Source organism: Serinus canaria, chromosome Z (genome assembly GCF_022539315.1).
Source record: "Serinus canaria isolate serCan28SL12 chromosome Z, serCan2020, whole genome shotgun sequence".
NCBI classification, from domain to species: domain Eukaryota; kingdom Metazoa; phylum Chordata; class Aves; order Passeriformes; family Fringillidae; genus Serinus; species Serinus canaria.
This window is the reverse complement of record NC_066343.1, coordinates 66,595,656-66,614,144: the sequence shown is the minus strand read 5'-3', so window position 1 is coordinate 66,614,144 and position 18,489 is coordinate 66,595,656. Positions and strand designations below refer to the sequence as shown.

At 44.0% G+C, this 18,489-nt stretch overlaps 1 protein-coding gene across 6 annotated transcripts in view; it reads left to right on the top strand.

Annotated features, from left to right (window-relative positions):
- Positions 1-18,489, top strand: part of LOC103822899 (phospholipid-transporting ATPase ID-like) — an 86,069-nt gene that overhangs the window by 13,406 nt on the left and 54,174 nt on the right. For 5 of the 6 annotated variants that reach the window (XM_018922942.3, XM_018922941.3, XM_050986656.1 and 2 more), the window contains one exon: positions 6,175-6,253. In XM_018922942.3, coding sequence (XP_018778487.1) covers positions 6,211-6,253 — 43 coding nt within the window. In that variant the 5' untranslated portion in view covers positions 6,175-6,210. Of the gene's footprint in view, positions 1-5,858; positions 5,991-6,174; positions 6,254-18,489 lie in introns of those variants that run through there. The other variant, XM_018922943.3, reaches the window with a different exon arrangement.

Genomic DNA, 18,489 nt, shown 5'->3' with positions numbered 1-18,489 from the left:
CCAAGTTTTAACTGTGCCAAATCTGATTTCAATCCTGAAAAAGAGTAGTTTTTGGATTCAAAACACACATTTTGGTTGTCCACTCTGTAGCTAACTTTCTGTGTTTGCAAAGCAGGGAGTGGTACAACACATGCTATTCCCTGTTTTGCTCTTGAGGTATTCAAACACAAGAGAATGTAAGGAGGGGTGGAGAAATGAAAATAGTAACGTGGTTCAGTGCTGAAAGATGATTAATACTACTTATTTCTAATGGCTGACATTTTTGCGTCTGCTTTTGGTAAGGAAAAGCAAATACGTTGTTCTCTTTGGAACCAAAATTTGACAAATTTGACTGAAACAGTTAGTACAGCTTCAGTTCAAAGGGGCTGCTTGGCAAGCACACCTTTGTGTGGCACATGGGAAGGTCAGTTTGTGCCAGCTGTGCCAGGCCTTCGTGCTGCCCTAACCAGAGCCTTGGCAAACACTGTGCTGTGATGTCCTCCTTTTGCAATTCCTGTGGGTGACTGTGACTGTCCAGCTCCAGCATATGACATGTGCCAACAAGGGCATGGAAAAAACAGGGAGGTTGAGGACCTGACGTATTTTAAATCCTTAGTATTTTCTCAGATGTACCTCCAAATCCAGTGTAAAGTGATGCATGTTCAAAATTTAGGGACTGAGATCTCATATTTAACATCATTACTCCACCAAGAACAATGAGTGGAGAAAAGAAGTTTTCAACCTTTTTTGTCATGATCCTCACTGCCTGGCATCTATTTTCTCATATTTTGAGTTATTGGTTGGAAATTTAGTACTTTAGCATGAAAAATAATAGAATTCCAAGATCAGTGGGTATTTGGGATCATTACATCATCTAAACAGAAATTTTAAAAAACCCAAACTTTTGTGCAAAAACTGTCCTGACCTGAGAAGGTGAGTGGAGGCATGATATGCTTTCTGAATTTGTACCTGCACAGGGTTGTTTAAAGTTATTTATACCACAGGATGTTTGGTGGCAAAACTGACTGGAGAAATCTTGTTCTTCTGGCTAATTCTCCTCATTTCTGGGGGCTTGGTTCTGTACTTCAGCACAATTCACTGCCCCCTCAGATCTGATATGACCACTGCTTGGGCAGGAATTTCAGTCTGTACTGAACTACACCCCATGATCTGGATTAAAATAACCCTTCCAAAAATGATTGTATTTAACATGGATCATTTCACAGAGTCTGGGAATGAAGTGATAGGAACAGAGGCACCAAGTATATTCTAATTCATATTTATCATTGGATCTGATGTATCATATAGCTTTGTCCCGAGAAACAGGGCCAAGAAAAGAGGCATGTTTTCCATCCACAACATCTGCTCTGCATTCATCCGGCTTGTGCCATGCCTTTGGTCATTTTGCCACTCAAGGATACAGTGGTGGGAAATGCCTCCCTCCTCCCACAGTTTGCAGTACAGCCCTCAGTGAACCTTTGCAAGGCCCACATGTTGTAGCTCATTGCAGCTCACTCCTCATGCAGGAGGAGCTTTGCACTTGTGTCCTCAAGCCAAACCATTGAATTGTGGAGTTGTTTGGGTTGGAAGGGACCTTAAATATTGTCCTGTTCCAGTTCCCCTGCCATGGGCAGGAGCACCTTTCACTAGTCCAGGTTGCTCAGAGCCCCATCCAGCTGGCCTTGAGCATTTCCAGGGATGGGGCACCCACAGCTTCTCTGGGCAGCCTGTGCCAGAGCCTCAACACCCTCCCAGTAAAGAATTTCTTCCTAATATCTAATATAAGCCCACTCTCTTTCAGTTTAAAGCCATTCACCCTTGTGCTAGCATTACATGCCTTGCTGAAAGTTCCTCTCAAGCTCTCTTGTAGCCTAAGTACTGAAAGTTGCTCTAAGATCTCACCTTCCCTTCTCCAGGCTGAACAACTCCCTCTCTCTCAGCCTTTCCTAACAGCAGAAGTGTTCTATCCTTCTGATCATCTTGGTGCCTCCTCTGGGCTGACTCCAGCAGGTCCCTGTCCTTCTTGTGCTGGGAGCCCAGCTCTGGATGCAGTGCTCCAGGTGGGTCTGAGCAGAGCAGAGCAGAGGGGCAGAATCCCCTCCCTGCCCTGCTGCCCACAGGGCTCTGGATGCAGCCCAGGACACGTTTGGCTCTCTGGGCTGAGTGCACACAGCCAGCTCATTTTGAGTTTCTCATCCAGCAGCTCCCTCAAGCCCTTCTCCTCTGGTCTGCTTTCAAACCACTCTCTGCTCAGCTTGTGCTTGGGATTACCATGACCCACCTTGTTTCTACCTCTCTTAAATGAGGCAAAATTTGTTTTGTGAAAAAACATCACTTCCCTATTCAAGACCTGTCAAAGCAGCTTCTCATTGTGGCTGTTGAAACGCCCAGAGCCCTTGATCAAAGTGTCAGCAGCCATAAGGCAGGTGGGTTGTCCGTGTGTGGATTGTCACACATTGCAGATGTGTGTGTGAGCAGCAGAAACTCTGTAGAGCCCTGTAGGTACAACAGTTTTCTATGGTGAGAGGGGATAATTTATTTGCAGCTTATACACCCAATTCCCTGTAAGAATTGGGAATTTGAACTTTAAATAATTTCTGCAATAGGGCCTGAAAACATGGGGAAACAACACGAGTCCTGTTAAGCTGAGGGGACCTGCATGAGTGCTCAAATACTCTGAGCCCCAGTTGATTACTGATAATGCAGGGTACCTGGGGTAAAAAGAAATTAAGAAAGTAAAAAATAATCAAGTGGAAAATGGAACAACAAAGAGTCCAGAAGGGCTGAACACAGACTGTGGAAAGCAACTAGAGGAGACTGAAGCAGCACTTCACTTTGTCTGACCATGGCTGGTGCCAGGGAAAATTAACACAAGCAGGAAATTGCCTTTTTTCTGACTGTAGAATGTTTTTCGTGTGTTTATGGGTTTTTAATTAATTCAGGAAAAGGAGGCTATGAAATTGTCCTACCAAAATCTGAGAAGTACTTAATACCACACAACAAAAGAAACATGAGATAACCTTTTTTCCCTGATAATTTTAATTTTTTTTTTCCCTGGAAAGCATAAAGAGAAATTAAAACTGCAATTAAAAATAAATGTGAGTGATAGGGGGCTGATGACCCGTCATTGCAAGTTTGGAACGGAAACTGAATCTCAGATTTGAAAAATAGGAAAATAAAGAAAACTGAACAGGGGCATGAATTTTGATTATGTGTGAAATCTCTGGGGGAGAAAAAATACCCTGGTGGACGTTGCTGATAAATACAAGTGCAAAGATGTTGAACTATGCAGGTAGAACTGAGAGTCTAAAATAACCCAAGGAAAAAAAACCTGGGGCTGAAAGGCAGGGAGAGCCAAGGTCAGCCAGGAGAGCACATCTGTCTGCACAAGCTGTGATAAGTGAGACAGGCTGGAGCAGTACCTGTTGCTCCACCAAAGAGGACAACTTCACCACTACTTGCTTGTGTTTCTTTTCACACTGGCAGCCGGTGGTCAACGAACTCTCAGACTGAAAACAGACACCTGGAAGTGTGACAGTGTCCTGTCACAGGGGGGTGTGAGCAGGCAGCCTTGCACAGAAGCCAGAGCCTTCATGAGGGTGGCTCTCCTCTGTAAAGAAGCATGGGGATTAGATGTGTGAGTCAATAACAAAGCAGTAAAGGAAGGTATTTGCAATATTATGAAAATAAAGGGTACACCTCAATGCAATAGGGGTGTGTCCAGACCTCAATGCCATAATCTGTGTGCCCATTGAATACTGACACATTTGCAAATGACATTGTGGTTTGGGCAAGTCAGGAACTGAGTTTTGCCTAGAGGATCAGGTCAGCTTGGGGAAGATTCATACATAACTCCTGGGATTTAACTAAGTGAGCAGGTCTGCCAGGTCTGTGTGGTGGCAATGACATATTGGAGAGGTAATTGGTGAAAATGGATGTGGCAAAGTTATCTTCCACCTCTGCCCTAAAAGACAAAGTTTTGTGGGAATTGAAAGCCTATAAGGGTATTTGTGCTGCCATGATGGTAATTTAAATTTACTGCTGAATGAAGACGTTCAATGCATGCAATCCTGATTTAATGCACTGAGAAGCTGTGAGAACTACATGCTTTCCATATCAAAACACTGTATTGTTTCAGTCTTCTTGTCATGCTGCAGTCCCACCAGAAACCAGGGTTCAAAGAATCACAGTAATTAACAAAAGCCATGTGTCAGAGCTGAAGGAAGTTTCAGGTTTTTGTTTGGAAGATGTGAAAGTCTGTTGTTTGTTTTATGTTATTACTGATAAAAGAAAGCTTATAACCACCTTCGCTTCTCTGCTCCCCAAAAAATAAAAACATCCTTTTTGCACCCTCTGCTGAAATTATATGCCTTGTCAATTGAGTACATGGCTGGGAGAGGTTTGGTGGCTGGGGATTGTTTTTCTAAAAAGTTTGGAAAATACATGAAGATCCAGGGTTCGCAGGGGTCATGTAATCATCAATATGATGATTATAACCAGTTAACATTTTGCATATTTGTGCTGACAGTGAGGAGTGGCTTTTGTTTTTCTGAAATGTTCTGCAAATACAGCAACATCCAGAGTTCATATGGATCATGTAATCATCAATATTTTGATTACAGCCATCCTTGTGCTGCCAGGATTACCAGATCAGTGATTATCAGACTCCTGGTGCTTTAAGAAATCTGAGGTCTTTGCCTCTGTGTGTGTGAAGAGTGTCTCACTCTTCCCACCATCTTATGGGGAATTCTTTGTCCTTGTTAGTAGACTTTTGTAAGACATAGTTCTGATTTTAAAATGTGGAAGAAATGTGTTGAAAGTGATAGACTGAGGTCAGGGATGGAAAGTAAGTTTGGTCAGCAGGGTCAAGAAATCTTTAGGTTGTGGCATTGCATATTTTAACTTTAGGGGTTTGGCTTCACAGGCAGAGAAGTTCTGGGGAGAGGGGGTACCAAAGCATTTGTCATGATGAGCAGAAACAATTGGAGGAGTGAATAGAGAAAGGACATCTTCCAAGGATAGTGGGCACAGAGAGGCTCCCAAACTCCTCACTGAATTCAGATTCATGCAACTGCAGCTTTGCTGGAGCATCTGGAGAACAAGTTTGACATATGCAAGGATTGTAGAGCTTTCCTTAGAAAATGTTTACCTTTTTTTTTCCTGCAAACACATGAAGTCCAAGCTCTCACTGGTGATGGTGTTGTATCAGGCTTGCATTTGGGCAGTGGCATAGGCTGTGTTTGTAAGTCATGTGTGTGTTTCCAATATGACATATTTGCTATTCCTGTCTCTTTAGGCGCCCTTGCTCTGCACAGATAGCATAGGACACATGGAAAAACTACATTCTGTTACCTCGAAAACTTGTTCTAGATAGACTGTGACTCTCTCAAGTGTCTCAGCTTGCCTCACTGACCACTTAAGCAACTGCTACAGTGTTCCTGTTGATTCAGGCTCCTGGTCACAGAGCAATGCCAGCTTTTCTCATGTTCACAGATCCTCTAGGTTGTCAGCACCAACATTACCTTCAAATCCTTTAAATAAACTTGTCTGATGATTGGGACACTGAAAATTTCACCACCAGACAGTTTTGATGTGATTGTTTCTAATGGTCTATTCCTCTGCCTATCAGGATTTATTCAAGGCCATAAATCCATTTCTGGTGCCTGGCCTTAGCTTCTGGGCCAGGCAATTTGCAGCCAGTGGAGGAGAAATTTGATTGTAGTCTGCCCCAAACATGCAGGATGACCAGCAATGGACAACAGTGAGGGCTAGCACGTGTTGAGCAGCAGCAGATTTACAGGAAACCAGTGCTTCCCGCTGCTTCCTCCTCTTCAAGGAGGCTGGTCTTGCTCTGGGTAGACACTCAGTTCCTCTGTACCTAAAGTACAAGCTCTGGGTGTATTTCTCATTTTCATATAGCACCAGTCTAGTGGGAATCTCCTTTTCAGTCTCTCCTCCACCGGCCCCTTCTTTGTGCCATGTCAGGTGATGAATTGACCAACCTTTCCCAGGTAAAGTAGCCCCCTGATGCAACCTGAAAACTTAAGATTGTTTCGTATTTTAATGCATTCTAGATGATAAACTGTGTCTGCTGGCCACAGTGCTTAGGAATTTGTTTCCCCCATTTATTTGGCATAGAATGACATGTATGTGCTGCTCTATGTGTTGTGAATTGCCTTCTCTTTTCTCTTGCAGAAGTTCCATGGAGTTGGACTAAAATAAAGTTTTGGGATGTCTCTATTTGGATTAAAATTTGGAAAGAAGAAATTGAAAGGTGAGTGTGGTCTGGTAATGCCACTGTGATGGGAGCAAAGGAATGTGAATACAGCACACGTGCAAGTCCCTGAGCTCCTCTTTGGGAGCACGTCTGGCCCAGAGCAGGTGGGGGCAGATACACTTTCTTTCCTTTTCCTGCACTTCATACTGCCTTGGAGGAGTGCTGCAGACTGGGTGCCAGTGAAGGGGGGCATGTGTGCAGCAGGACCAGCTACAGAGTTTGTGCACTGTTGTGACACATGACTGCCATGGGGAAGTTGGGTTTTGGTGGTTTTTTCTACAGGAATCCTTTGCGGGAGTGGGTGGATGAGCAGTGCACATTGCAAAGGTCCAGTGCAGTCTGTGGATGATGAAATGTACTGGTGCATCTCAAATTCTGTGTCCAGTTTTGAGCCCCTCACAAGAAAGGCTTTGAGGTGCTGGGATATGTCCAGAGAAGGGAAAAGAAGCTGGTGAAGGGTCTAGAGCACAAGCTGAGAGAGCTGAGGAGAGTTTAACTTGGAGAAAAGGAGGCTCAGAGTAGACCTTATTGTTTTCTAAAAGTACCTGAAAGGAAGCTGTAGTTAGGTGGGGGTCAGTCTCTTCTCCCAGGTAACAAGCAACAGGACAAGAAGAAATAGCCTCAATACTTTAGGGGAAGTTTAGATTGGATATTAGGAAAAATTTATTCACAGAAAGAGTTGTGTTGTTATAGGAACAGGCTGCCCGTGGCAATTGTGGAGTCACCATCTCTGGAGGTGCTTTTAACAGATGTGTAGATGTGGCATTTAAGGACATGGTTTAGTGATGAAGTTGGCAGTGCTGGGTAAACAGTTGGATTTGCTGATCTTGGAGGTCTTTTCCATTCTAAACAATTGTATGATTCTATTTTATGATGGCAATGGCCCAGATATTCCTTCCAATCAGAAACAGGAAGGGTAAATTAGAGACATGCACCATGAGAGCACACCCGTGTGTGTACCCTGAGAGACCCAGCCTCTGGTCAGGGATCCAGGTCTGCGGACATGGTGAAGAAGAAAAGTCTCTAGGCTTTCCTTTCAGGGTGTTCCTCTGTATTTGGAATGTAAATTGTGGATTTGTAATGTGGAATTACTGCCCTACTTGTATTTTGACAAGAAATTCTCTTCCAGCCTCTCCGAGCTCAGAGGACTGAACAGCTTTTTCCCAGGGGTTTATTTTTGCAATTGTGCTGCTATTTCCCCTTCCTGGACCAGGGCAGACTGTGAGCCCTGGTGTTAAGACAGGGGCATCCGTTTGCTTCTCTGTCAGTCCCAGGAGAGGAGGTTGTGATTGCTCCCAGGGAAGGATCTCTGCCAGCCCCAGATATTTTTTACCCCATCTTGGCTTTGCAGATGAGGGAGCACAGGTTTGTCTGTGAGCCACTGTCCACTCAGGGCACCCCCACTTACAATGCAGTAGTTGCTCAGATTATCAAATAGATTCTGTTGCTATATTAGGAAAGTGTTTTGTTTTGCCTGGGCCCAGGCCTGGATTTCAGCAGGGAAGGGTTCAGCCCCCTCACACTCAAACAAATATTTGAGAAACTTGGCTCTTCCTAGATATAAACCCTGTATTTTATTGGGAAGAATAATTTCTTTTCACATCAAATCATCAGTTGAAAAACAGTGAAGGCAAACTGGAAAAAGTTCAGAGGATAAAGGAAGCAGAGGTGATCAGGGAATGAGGAGCTTCCACAACAGGAAGCTGAGAGTGTTTTCTCCTCCTCTTGTGTTTTTAATTATTTTGCCTTGCAGCCCCAAAGCTATGACTGCTCCTTGCAAGTGTTTAACCAGACGTGTTAGCTCGAATGTTAACTAGAATGACATTGTTGAAGTGCTATTTTAATCCAAGAGTTTATAAGTGTTTGTAGAAGTCCAAAGGACTGTGCAAGATTTTACATGTGTTTGTAGAAGTCCAAAGGACTGTGCTGCCTGAGAGCAGGCAAGGCTCTCCCACAGGGAACATCCCATGTGCTCATCTTGGAGGGGCAGTACTGCTTATGGAAAGACCAAACTTCTGTTCCAAAAACAAAGCTGGATGATGATTGACCTTGCTGAAGAGCCATGATCATGATATGACTTTAATTGGAGGGAATGTTTTACCTCAGGCATCAGCTGCTGGACCTGGGATAAGGATTGCTCCCATGAGACCCAGCATATCTCCCCAGCAAGGCATGGTTTCCACATGAGCTGAGGTGCAGGTGAAATATGATAGGTTTAGTTTAAGGGGACAGGTTACATGGTCTTAAGTTTCTTGGAGATAAGGGTTGGCTTTTTATAGTCTCAAGTTCTTTATAGAAGTTTATCAGGAGTGTAACTAAAACGCAGCTCATGTTGACACACAAAGATGCCTGGAGGAGCCCAGTTGCTGGATAATGTTGGTGCAGCTGTTCCAGCTGAAGCAGGGAAGTACACCTCTTAGATAAGCAGCAGAGGTGTTTCTATGGAAAAGGTGCCTGAGATCTTTTACCCTGAGGTTTATCCTACGGTGAACATGGGTGGAACGGAGAGGAAGGGGGACACTTCTAGTTCATCAGATGTGTGGAAGGTTGGAGATGGCTGATTGTTGGAATCTGAAATGCAAGGAATTCTTGGAACTTTGGGCCTGTAAGCTAAAGCTTGGAATTTAACACAGGAGTTGATCTGAGACCTTGGAAGAGGCTTCTGAACTTGAGTACTAGAAGCAAGAATGTGGATTTATAGTTTAAAGCAGAGACACGTTAAGAAGAAGAAAGTTTAGAGATTAATATGTAGGGTAAAAAAGGTACTTACAAAAGTAAACAATAAGTTTAGAATGTAGTAGGGTAGTTTTGTGTATCATAACATGATTGACTAATTAATTGGCAGTAAGATTGGCTTATCTTACAGTGTAAGATTGGCTTACACTGTAGCATGAGTCCATAAGACGAAATATTTAAGGATTGGGTCAAAAACATAAATATCCTTGTTGGTTGTGTTTTATTGATCAAGAAATCCTTAAAAGGTCTTGTAACTAGGAATTTTGTGGCCTTCTGAACAGTGCAGTAAAGATGTGAGCTGAGCCAACTCAGAAGTCCCATCTCTAATTCATTCAGAATTCTTTAAAAAATCCCCATAACTGGTGCCCTGTGGTAACTGTGGAACATCTCTGTTCACTGCCTTCCTCCCACAGTGGTTTAGTTCAGCACTGGAGCTTCATACCTTGAGGACAGGGATAGGCAGGTTCTGTCCATCAAAAAAATGGGAATAGAGAGCAGGGAGAATTCACCTACCCAGATGGAAGAGCAGTCATTACTGCAGTTTCATCTCCATAAGCCCAGCCTCAGGGCACTGTGAGAGGAGGAAGAAGGTTATAAATCGAGCTAGGGTTTTTGGAAAGCTCCCCTGGGTTTTCCTCCTTGCCACTCGCCAAGGCAGCTGGGCTTGGAGCAGGCAGGCTCTGGGCAGAGCTTGGCAGCTCCTGAGGAAGGCAGCCCATGACTGGCACTATGGGACATCTAGCTCAGCTGCCTTCTGGGATCCCCATTCCGATCCAATCGGAAGTGTCTCGCCACAATAGACATTGAGTATGAAAAATATATTTAGTTTTACATAATTTCCCATGAGGGAAATAACTGCGAATTGAAAAACTTCTCAAAGTTAGTTTTGGAGCTGTATTTATTTTTATGATTTTTTGCATCACTTCCTATCTCTGTGCATTGCTGTTGTTAACAACATGTGCAATTGTGTTAAGCTGTGGTATTTACCAGCATGTCTAAGAGATACTGTTTTCTAGTAAAGGAAATCATATGTGCCAGCCAGTCACGGTCAGACTAGTTTTCAAAATAAAAACACAAGACTAAAAAAAGCTGCTTTTTTTTTGGCATGCCAATATTAGTAAAAATATTGTGAACTATTATCAGAAATAAAACCAGGACACAGAGTGATATAAAATTCTAAACCAACTGTGAAGGGGGAAAAATCAGTTTTTCAAAATTAAGAAAAGGCAATTTATACTGCTAATATATTTGAAAAATGTATATTTCATCCTGAAGTGGACTGAAACAAATATGAAAAGACATAGATGCTTCTTGAGAATTAATTTGTTGCCAGGCGTTTTTGAGACATGATGACTCCCCACCTCTGCCCAGAGCCAGGGCAGGTGGCTGAGATATTGCCAGGAGTAGGAAAGGAAGGAAAACAAGAACTGGTGTTATTGCAGGAGATGGGAAAAGGGAAGAGATGAGTCAACCTATGTCCCTTCCTAGAAAAACCTACATGAGAATATTTTCAGGTTTAAGGTTATACAACACTTCTTCCACCTGTGTCCCAAGATTGCTATTTGACCACAAATGTTGTATATGCTGTGCAAATCTGGGGCATCCTTTTGGAGCTGTCTTTTCTTCTTTTCCCTTTTCTTATGGTGATAATAGAAAGTGCTGTTTTTAGAAAAGGGCAGGGTCTACCACTGAACTTTATGTTGATATTAAAAATGTACTAGACCTGAGGCAGAGATATTTCCACCTCACCCTCAGGGTTTTTTGTTTCAGACCACTCATCTGCTGTATGATAATAGAGGAGGTCAGTACATCACCAAAGTGGGCCCTCTGTCAGTGATTCCAGTAGCAAAATATTTTGGCTTCTATACCAGGGGTATATGGAATGTTTTACTTGTGTGAGAAATTCCACTATGTGTGGTGTTTGTTTGATGCTTAGCAGGAGGCTGAGCTCAGCACCAATCACCAAAGACACTGTCCATGATCACAAAAGTGTATTTATTGAATTTTATTTCTTCAGGAGGAAGGAGGATTCTTGGCTTTTTGAGGCAAAAATACATAATAAATATATTTATTTAATAATGGAGGGACAGGAAGGATGAAAGAGGGCTAAACCCATTGATGATGGTGTCCCCATAAGGTCATTATGTATGCTTTTTCTTAATTAAATGACTCACACTCAGCACAGTGTACTCCATTTCTGAGATGAAAATACATGTGATTGCCAGCATAAATCCTCTCCAGCCAGAGAGTCTACACAGAAGAGGGGGCATCTGCACATTAAAAATGTGTGGGTTTGTAGCATGGAGTCCAGGAGAGCCCCTCCTATGAGTCAATAAAAAAACCGCATTTGTTTGCCAGGCAGCTGAACATGTTCCTGCTCCGAGCTGGGCTTGGCTCTGACCTCCCTCTCCCCCTTTCCATCCCACTGGTTTCTCAGTGCTGCTGCTGCCCCAGCCACACTCACTGAACCCTGCCAGGCTCTGGCTGCAGTTCAGGACAGGGATGGGCTTTGGTTTCGTGCTGCAGAGCAGCAGGTGTGCAGCCCTGCTCAGGTTACAGCATGAGGGTGGCACTCAGGAAATGAGGGTCTGACAAATGTCTGTGTCCCAGACTGCCTGTGAAATATAGAAATTTAACCACTATGACCCTCGGACCTGTCATACGGCTCTTTGCTTCGCCCCTGCATCCTCTGATCCATATGAGGTGATGAACCTTTGGCGTAAAGATCCCTGGCTGTGGTTTTGGATGAAGTTCACTTGCTGCAGCTCTGATCCCAGAAAGGCACTGCTGTACTATGAAGGTGAAATTCTGTGGTATCAGTGCTGTAAGAAATAATACCATTGTCTTTACCCCAGTGACAGGGACTCTACCCAGACACAGCACCTGAAAATAGAGACACTTGTTGCATAGTTATTTCACCTCAAATGATTGCAAAAAGGGGCAATTATTGCTTTAAGGTGCAAGGAGATTTTAGCTATTAGCTTGTATAATTACCTCCTAGTAGAAAAATATCTTGGTTGCTTAACACATTATATGATGACTTGCCCTCTCCCGTGGAGTTGCCTTTCGGTGGAGACTGTAATTCCCAGGTTCTTTGAGGGGAGGATAGAGGTAATGACTCACCATGGCAGTTTTCAGTCTCTTGTGCGCAAAGAGGAGCAGTCCAGCAAAGACCAGAAAACAGGGCCAGGACTTGTCTGTCTGTTAAGAGGTGACTGATCTCCTGGATGCTGGGTGTGAGGTGGCCACAGCTGAGAGGTTGTACCAGAAGTTGGGGCACATAGTGATGATGAGGTGCCCAAAAGTAGGCACAAAACAAAAGTTAGGAGGGAGATGAGACAAGGAGGAAGGAGGTAGCTGGAGACACGTCATGAGATGTGTGACTAGAGGGGGTCTTCTGAGACCTCTTACAGCCTGTTGCAGTAGAGACCTGAATTACAGTCCCAGTAGGGTCAGTTCCCTCGAACCAGAACAATCTGTTACAGCTTTCACAACTTGTTAATAGCTTAGCTAAGAACCACTCAATAAGGGAAGCTGGGGAGATGAGTCTGGCTCCTGGATGCCATTCTTTGTAGCTGGTCCAGGGCAGAGTTTTTGCTCTTGAGGTCACTTGTTTAAAGGGTGGAGGAGAGATTATTATTTTCACAGAGTTTATGCTGTCTCTGTTCTGTTGTCAGGGTTAGTTATGCAGGCACTCCCCTAATTGGTCTGTGTTCATTTCGTGCATGAAGTATCAGTGCCTGGTTTGTACGGGACTTGGCAAAACCAGGCAGATCTTAACCTCACTTTTCTTGGAGCCACAAGACCCAATATCTACAAAACTTCTCTAATACCCCGTTGAAAGCACTTCTCTTGGCATATGCTCCTGAGCATAAACCAGAAACAAATTTCCAGGCTGTCTGACCAGATCTTGAATCTAACCTTTTTCAGGACTTTTCCATGCAGCAATCCTAAAGTAAGAAGGCTGGTGGGCTGCCAGTTACATTTATAGCTGGCTTTTTGGCACAGGTTTAATTTTATTAAATACAGATGTTATTCTGAGGTTTAGCTTCTAAAACTGTCTGCCTGAGAAAACAGGCACTTTCCCAGTGACTTGGTCTCAGTGGTTAGACCAAGAACTGGGCACTAAGCCATATTTATGTACGCCGAGTTTCCACTGCTGAATAATTTAAAATAGTTTTCAGTGGCAGTGAAATGATAACTTGGAGCACAAATACCATTCCTTCTTTCCAGTGAATGCAATTTGCAGAAGCAGAACATTTGATTTACTTAGAGATATATTAAAAAGTTTCAAGAAATGAAAGACTTCTCATCTGATATCCATACAGTTTCACCCTCCCTTTTTCCTCATTGCTTTCAGAATCAACAGGGCATGATAAGACATGTATGCTTGGATCTACAGCCAAAAACCCCTGAGTTATGGTTTCCAGGCAAAGATGGTGTAATGCTTGACTTTTTAAATTTTTTTGTTTATTGTGATGATCCAAGAGACTTCATTTCTGTCCAGACTGTTCCAGAAACAAATGAGAGTTGTGTGGTCTGCACTGGTTGAGAACTGCTGGATTAGGAGGCACAGCAGTAGGACCTCACAGTCCTCAGCTGATAAAAGCCACTGAGGCAGTGTTGCCTTGTGCAAGTGGTCACAGTGGTTCTCCCTTGGTGTAGCCAGAGGACAGGAAGTTCTCCTTGCTGATGCTGCTGGATGAGGCTCCCTGGGAAATTTATTGTGGTTTATCTTGATTTAGCCACAGATATTGGCTGTTACCCAGCAGGAAAATTAAATTCTTGCCACTAGGAATTAGCCTTGTATTTTGGCCTTTAGGGACACTGCCTCTGAGAGACGTGGTTTGCTATGGCAGGCAAAGGCTCCACTCAGTTTTGAACCAGGTTCGGAGTTACCTGGGGCCTTAAGAAAGGGTTATCACAGAAAACCTGCCCTTAGGTGCTGTATGGGAGTGCAGTGCCATTTCTGTTCTGTTCCACATCCCACTGTCTCACGTTTCTGTGCCATCCAGAGCCTTTTGCTGCCTGTAATGTTTCTCACATAAAAGACACTTGGAGAGCGTGTCTCTCACTCTTCTGAGAGGTTCCTTTCCCCACTGGGGCACGTACATGTGTCAGCTTTCTTCCAAGAGCATTTGAGACTCTTGAGTTCAAATCCATGTGTCAAAGACCCAGGGGCAACCTGAGAAAGGGGATGGCTTCTTGCTCCCTCAGTGTGCCCTGGGAAGAGCAAAGTAGCTCAGGGCATGTTCAGCTGTTGCCTGCAGCACTTGGATTTCTGCTTCTGCATACAGAACAGAAAGCCACAAAGGACTTCAGAAGCTGCTGCGCAACACCAAAGCTCTCCAAAGCTTTGTCATCTATTCCTATTTACATTAACACCATTTATCTTTTCTGTGGCACTTCTTCCAGGACTAGGTTTGGAGCCCCTGAGGAGGGGATAAAGGTAGCACTTACTGTATGGCAGGAAACAGGCAAGTGTTGGGAAGTTCTGTTTCTCACAAATAGCTTTGTCTTTCACCAGCTTTAAGAATACCAATTGCTCTCAGGAAAATTCCTGAAGGAGCACATAACACAACAGCTGAAGCCCGGCAAGTCTGGACCTCTTGAGCTCTGCTTCTGTTTTCCTCTGGGACACCAGATAAGTGACTCTGATCTCTTGGTGCATTGTTCTCCCCATGGTGAAGATAAGAAAAGTTTGTCTGAGGAAAGCAGTGAAGGATTGAGCACATTGAGGGTATTGAATGAAGCCACTGGTGGTTGATCTGGATCATCCATTTGGGACAGACGGCACCTGATTTCAAAATGATTGATACTGTTAGATGTGCCTGAAAAAGGAGAAAGGCAAATTTGCCTACTAACAGAGGTTTAGATTAGTGATTAGAAGACTTGATGAAAATAGCTGACAGACGGAGACCAAAAAATGGTGATCTGAAAAAGGGCTTAAAGATTAGGGATGGTGTGTATTTACAGGGTCATTGAAGGAAAAGGAGGAAGGCTAGCACTTCAATGCATTGAACAGCTTAGATTCTTGCTAATGCAAGAGTGAGCAAACAGGAAGAACTAGTTATCTTAACACATCATTTAATAGGTGTAATAGACACGTGCTGTGATAACTCATGAGGCTGGAATATTAATAGAAAAGAATAAAACTAACTCTGTATGGTTAACAGAAGCTTTCCTTTCATGATTACGTGGTCTGAAATGCAGCTTGAAGAAAGAGATGAGCAAACTGCAGATCTCTTAATAATGCTACAAGGTAATGAACACAAGCATAGAAAACCAAGAAGGGCAGTCTTTTATGGAAAAAAAATAAATTCTGAGAGGCAGGATATGGTGGTAAAGGAAGAATTCCATCTATGCAGAAGCAGAGCTGGAAAGAAGTGTAGAGGAACACGACCTACTCAGCTGGCACAGAGTTTTGGTGCAGAGGTGGGTAACTTTTTGGAATGGAGAGGAGGTTGTTTCAGAAGTGATTCCCTCCAAAAGGGAGGGAATGGGAGGAGCTGACTGGTCCTCTGAAGCTGGAGGGAGTGCAAACAGGAATAGTTATGAAATGATGTGGTGGTTCTTAGGAAAAAGTGACGATATCAAATTGTTTAACATTGACTTCAAGAAAGAAACCTTCAATAAATATGAAGAACTAATAGCTGAAACCTCATGGAAGGAATCCTAGGGTGGGGGGAGAATTAGACAGAGCTGTCATTTCCTTAAATAATTGATATTAGGGGACATATATTATTAATTGATATTAAGGGCACATATATTATTGATTGATATTAAGGGCACATGTATAAGTTATCACCTTTCAGAGAAAGGCTCAGAAGGATGAGTGAAATCAGAAGCTCCCCAAAGCTCCCCAAAGCTTCAGACAAAGGAAGGATGTCTCTAGAAGGTGCAAAACAGTTTGTTTTATCCAGCACAAACAGTGTGGCAAAGGCTCGAAGTGAGAAAAGGCTATCAAGGACATGAAGGGCAATAAAAGTTGTTCTGTAAGAGTTGGGGTCTCTGGGGAGGCTCAGTGGAAAAAGCCTAGCAAATAAAGCCAAGAAATCAGAGGGGTTTTGTTGTGGTGTGTTTGTTGGGTTTTGGGTTTTTTTTCTTTTTTTCCCCTCTAGATATCTAACATAATACTTGCCAAAAGCAGAGGAGGGAGGGATAGGTTTTGGGCTGGAATAGAGAGAGAATGTGTTGACTGGGTTAGGTAAAGCATGCCCTGGAGCAGTTCTGCCCTTGAGAGTCTGGCTCACAGGCAGGAAAAGTTCAGAAGTCTGGGAAGAGAGCAAGCACAGGGAAAAGAGAAAAGCTGAGCAATTATAGATGCATTGGCTTCACTTGAGTAAAGGTTAAAACAATACAGCAAACCACTTCAAAGTAACCAGGAGTGTGTGTGTGGGGGGAAGAGATGATTAACAGTCAGCAGTCCTGAAAAACTGCATCAAACCAAAATTAATTTTGTTTTAGTGGTAGCTGGAGGGCTATTGAAAAAGCCTCAGATAGCTGCCATGTATCTTGACTGTCACTTGTGGCATTTTTACAAGTAAACTGGAGATACATGCTGGAGATAAAATCACAAAACAGTGAGTGCCAGATTTCTCAGAAAAAAAGAAGACATTAACAATAGATATTGATGACTGATAAGGAAACTTGAAAGATTCATCAGGGGTATATCCCATCCTGAGTCTGGTATTCAATATTTACTTCTACATCTTGGCTGACAGAATAAAGAACACACTTAGTACATCTGTGAATGGCACCACGCTGGCAAGAGCTACAAGCACACTGAAAGACAGGATTGGAATTGACTACTTGGAGAAATAGTCTGAAAGAATTTGGATGCAGTTCAGCAAGGACAAATGATAGATTTGCATTTCCTGATGAGGCATCTGGCTCTGCCAGAAAGGATCTGCCAAAATGGATCATATGCTGGGAAGCCGTCCTCTGTGTGCTGGTGGTGCATAAGGATGTTACTTTTAATGACTCCTGGGTGAATTCTTATGCACGATGTTCATTGTCTGCAAGGAAAGTTATATGTCCCTTGTGCCCTGGTCAGCTTTGGTAAGGCCTCAGCTGCAAACCATGGCCCACTTTGGGCATCCATCCATAACGGGCTGAACTAGGTGGGAAGCCCACTGGAGGGGGCACCAAGGGTGATGCTCCTTCCAATGGATTAATGGATAAGTAGTGAATGAAGAAAGAGGAGCTGCTTGCCCTTGGGAAGGCTAGTGTAAGGCATAACAGCCTTCAGTATGTAGGGAACTTGGAACCACAGAATCACAGAATCCCTCCACAGAACAGCCCCAAGAACCACAACTCATGCCTGAGGACACTGCCCAGTGTTTCTCGAACTCTGTCAGGATTGCTGCTGTGACCACGTCCCTGGAAGCTGTTGCAGTGCCCAACCACCCTCTGGGTGAAGAACCTTTTCCTGATATCCAACCTAAATTTCCCCTGACACAGCTTCAGGCCATTCACTCTGGTCCTGTCACTGAGCACCCAGAAGGGAGATCAGTGCCTGCCCCTCCTCTTCCCCTCCTGAGGAAATTGTGGACAGCGATGGGGTCTCCCCTCAGTCTACTCCTCTCCAGGCTGGACAGACAAAGTGACCTCAGGTGTTCCTCATATGGCTTCCCCTCAAGTTCCTTCACCATCCACATGACCTTCCTTTGGTCTCTTTCTAATAGCTTTTATACCTTTTGTACACTGTTGTGCCCAAAACTGCACACAGGACTCAAGATGAGGCTGCACCAGTGCAGAGCAGAGTGGGACAATCCCCTCCCTCAACTATCTGTACTTTGCATCCTTGGCAAACAGCACAAGGAACTTAGGGGAAGCAGAAGACTGCCTTTGACCCTTCTGGGAGAAGACAAAACCTCTTGAAATTTAAGTAATGACTTTTATGTTAGATAATACAGGGAAAAACTGCCCTAGGGGAAGGAGACTTCAGTCCTGGAATGGGCAATTGAAGAACAGCTGTTGCTGGAGTTTTTAATGTTATTTTTGGGGAAGACAGGCAAGCCCCTGCTTTGAGGTAATGGACAGATTTGATGACCTTTTGATATCCTTCCAGTAATTTTTGATTTCATGACAGATGTGGGGATGGTGTTCCATCAGTGGGATGATGCTCAGAAATGCACCTGTACTGGAAGAAGGGTGCCAACTGTAAGCTGATAGCAAAAGCTCCAGAGACTTCAGGGGGAAGAGAAGGAGCAGAGCAGGAAGAGTGGGCAGCACTAGTTAAGTGGGAACCCCTACCCAGTAGGGGACAACCTGACCAGGCACGGGCATTGCAGCGAGTGGTGCTTGGAGGAGACGTGTTCCACGGTGTTAAGAGTGCCAGGGCAGCAGCCCGCAGTGCCGCTCCATCAGTGTCACCAGCCACCCCAGTCCCTGACACGGGGCTCCCATTCTCTGTGTCACTCCCTTCTAGCAGCTCTGCCTGCATTTTCTGGTGCTCCATCCACATCTGTATTGACTCTGCTTACCCTCAAGTG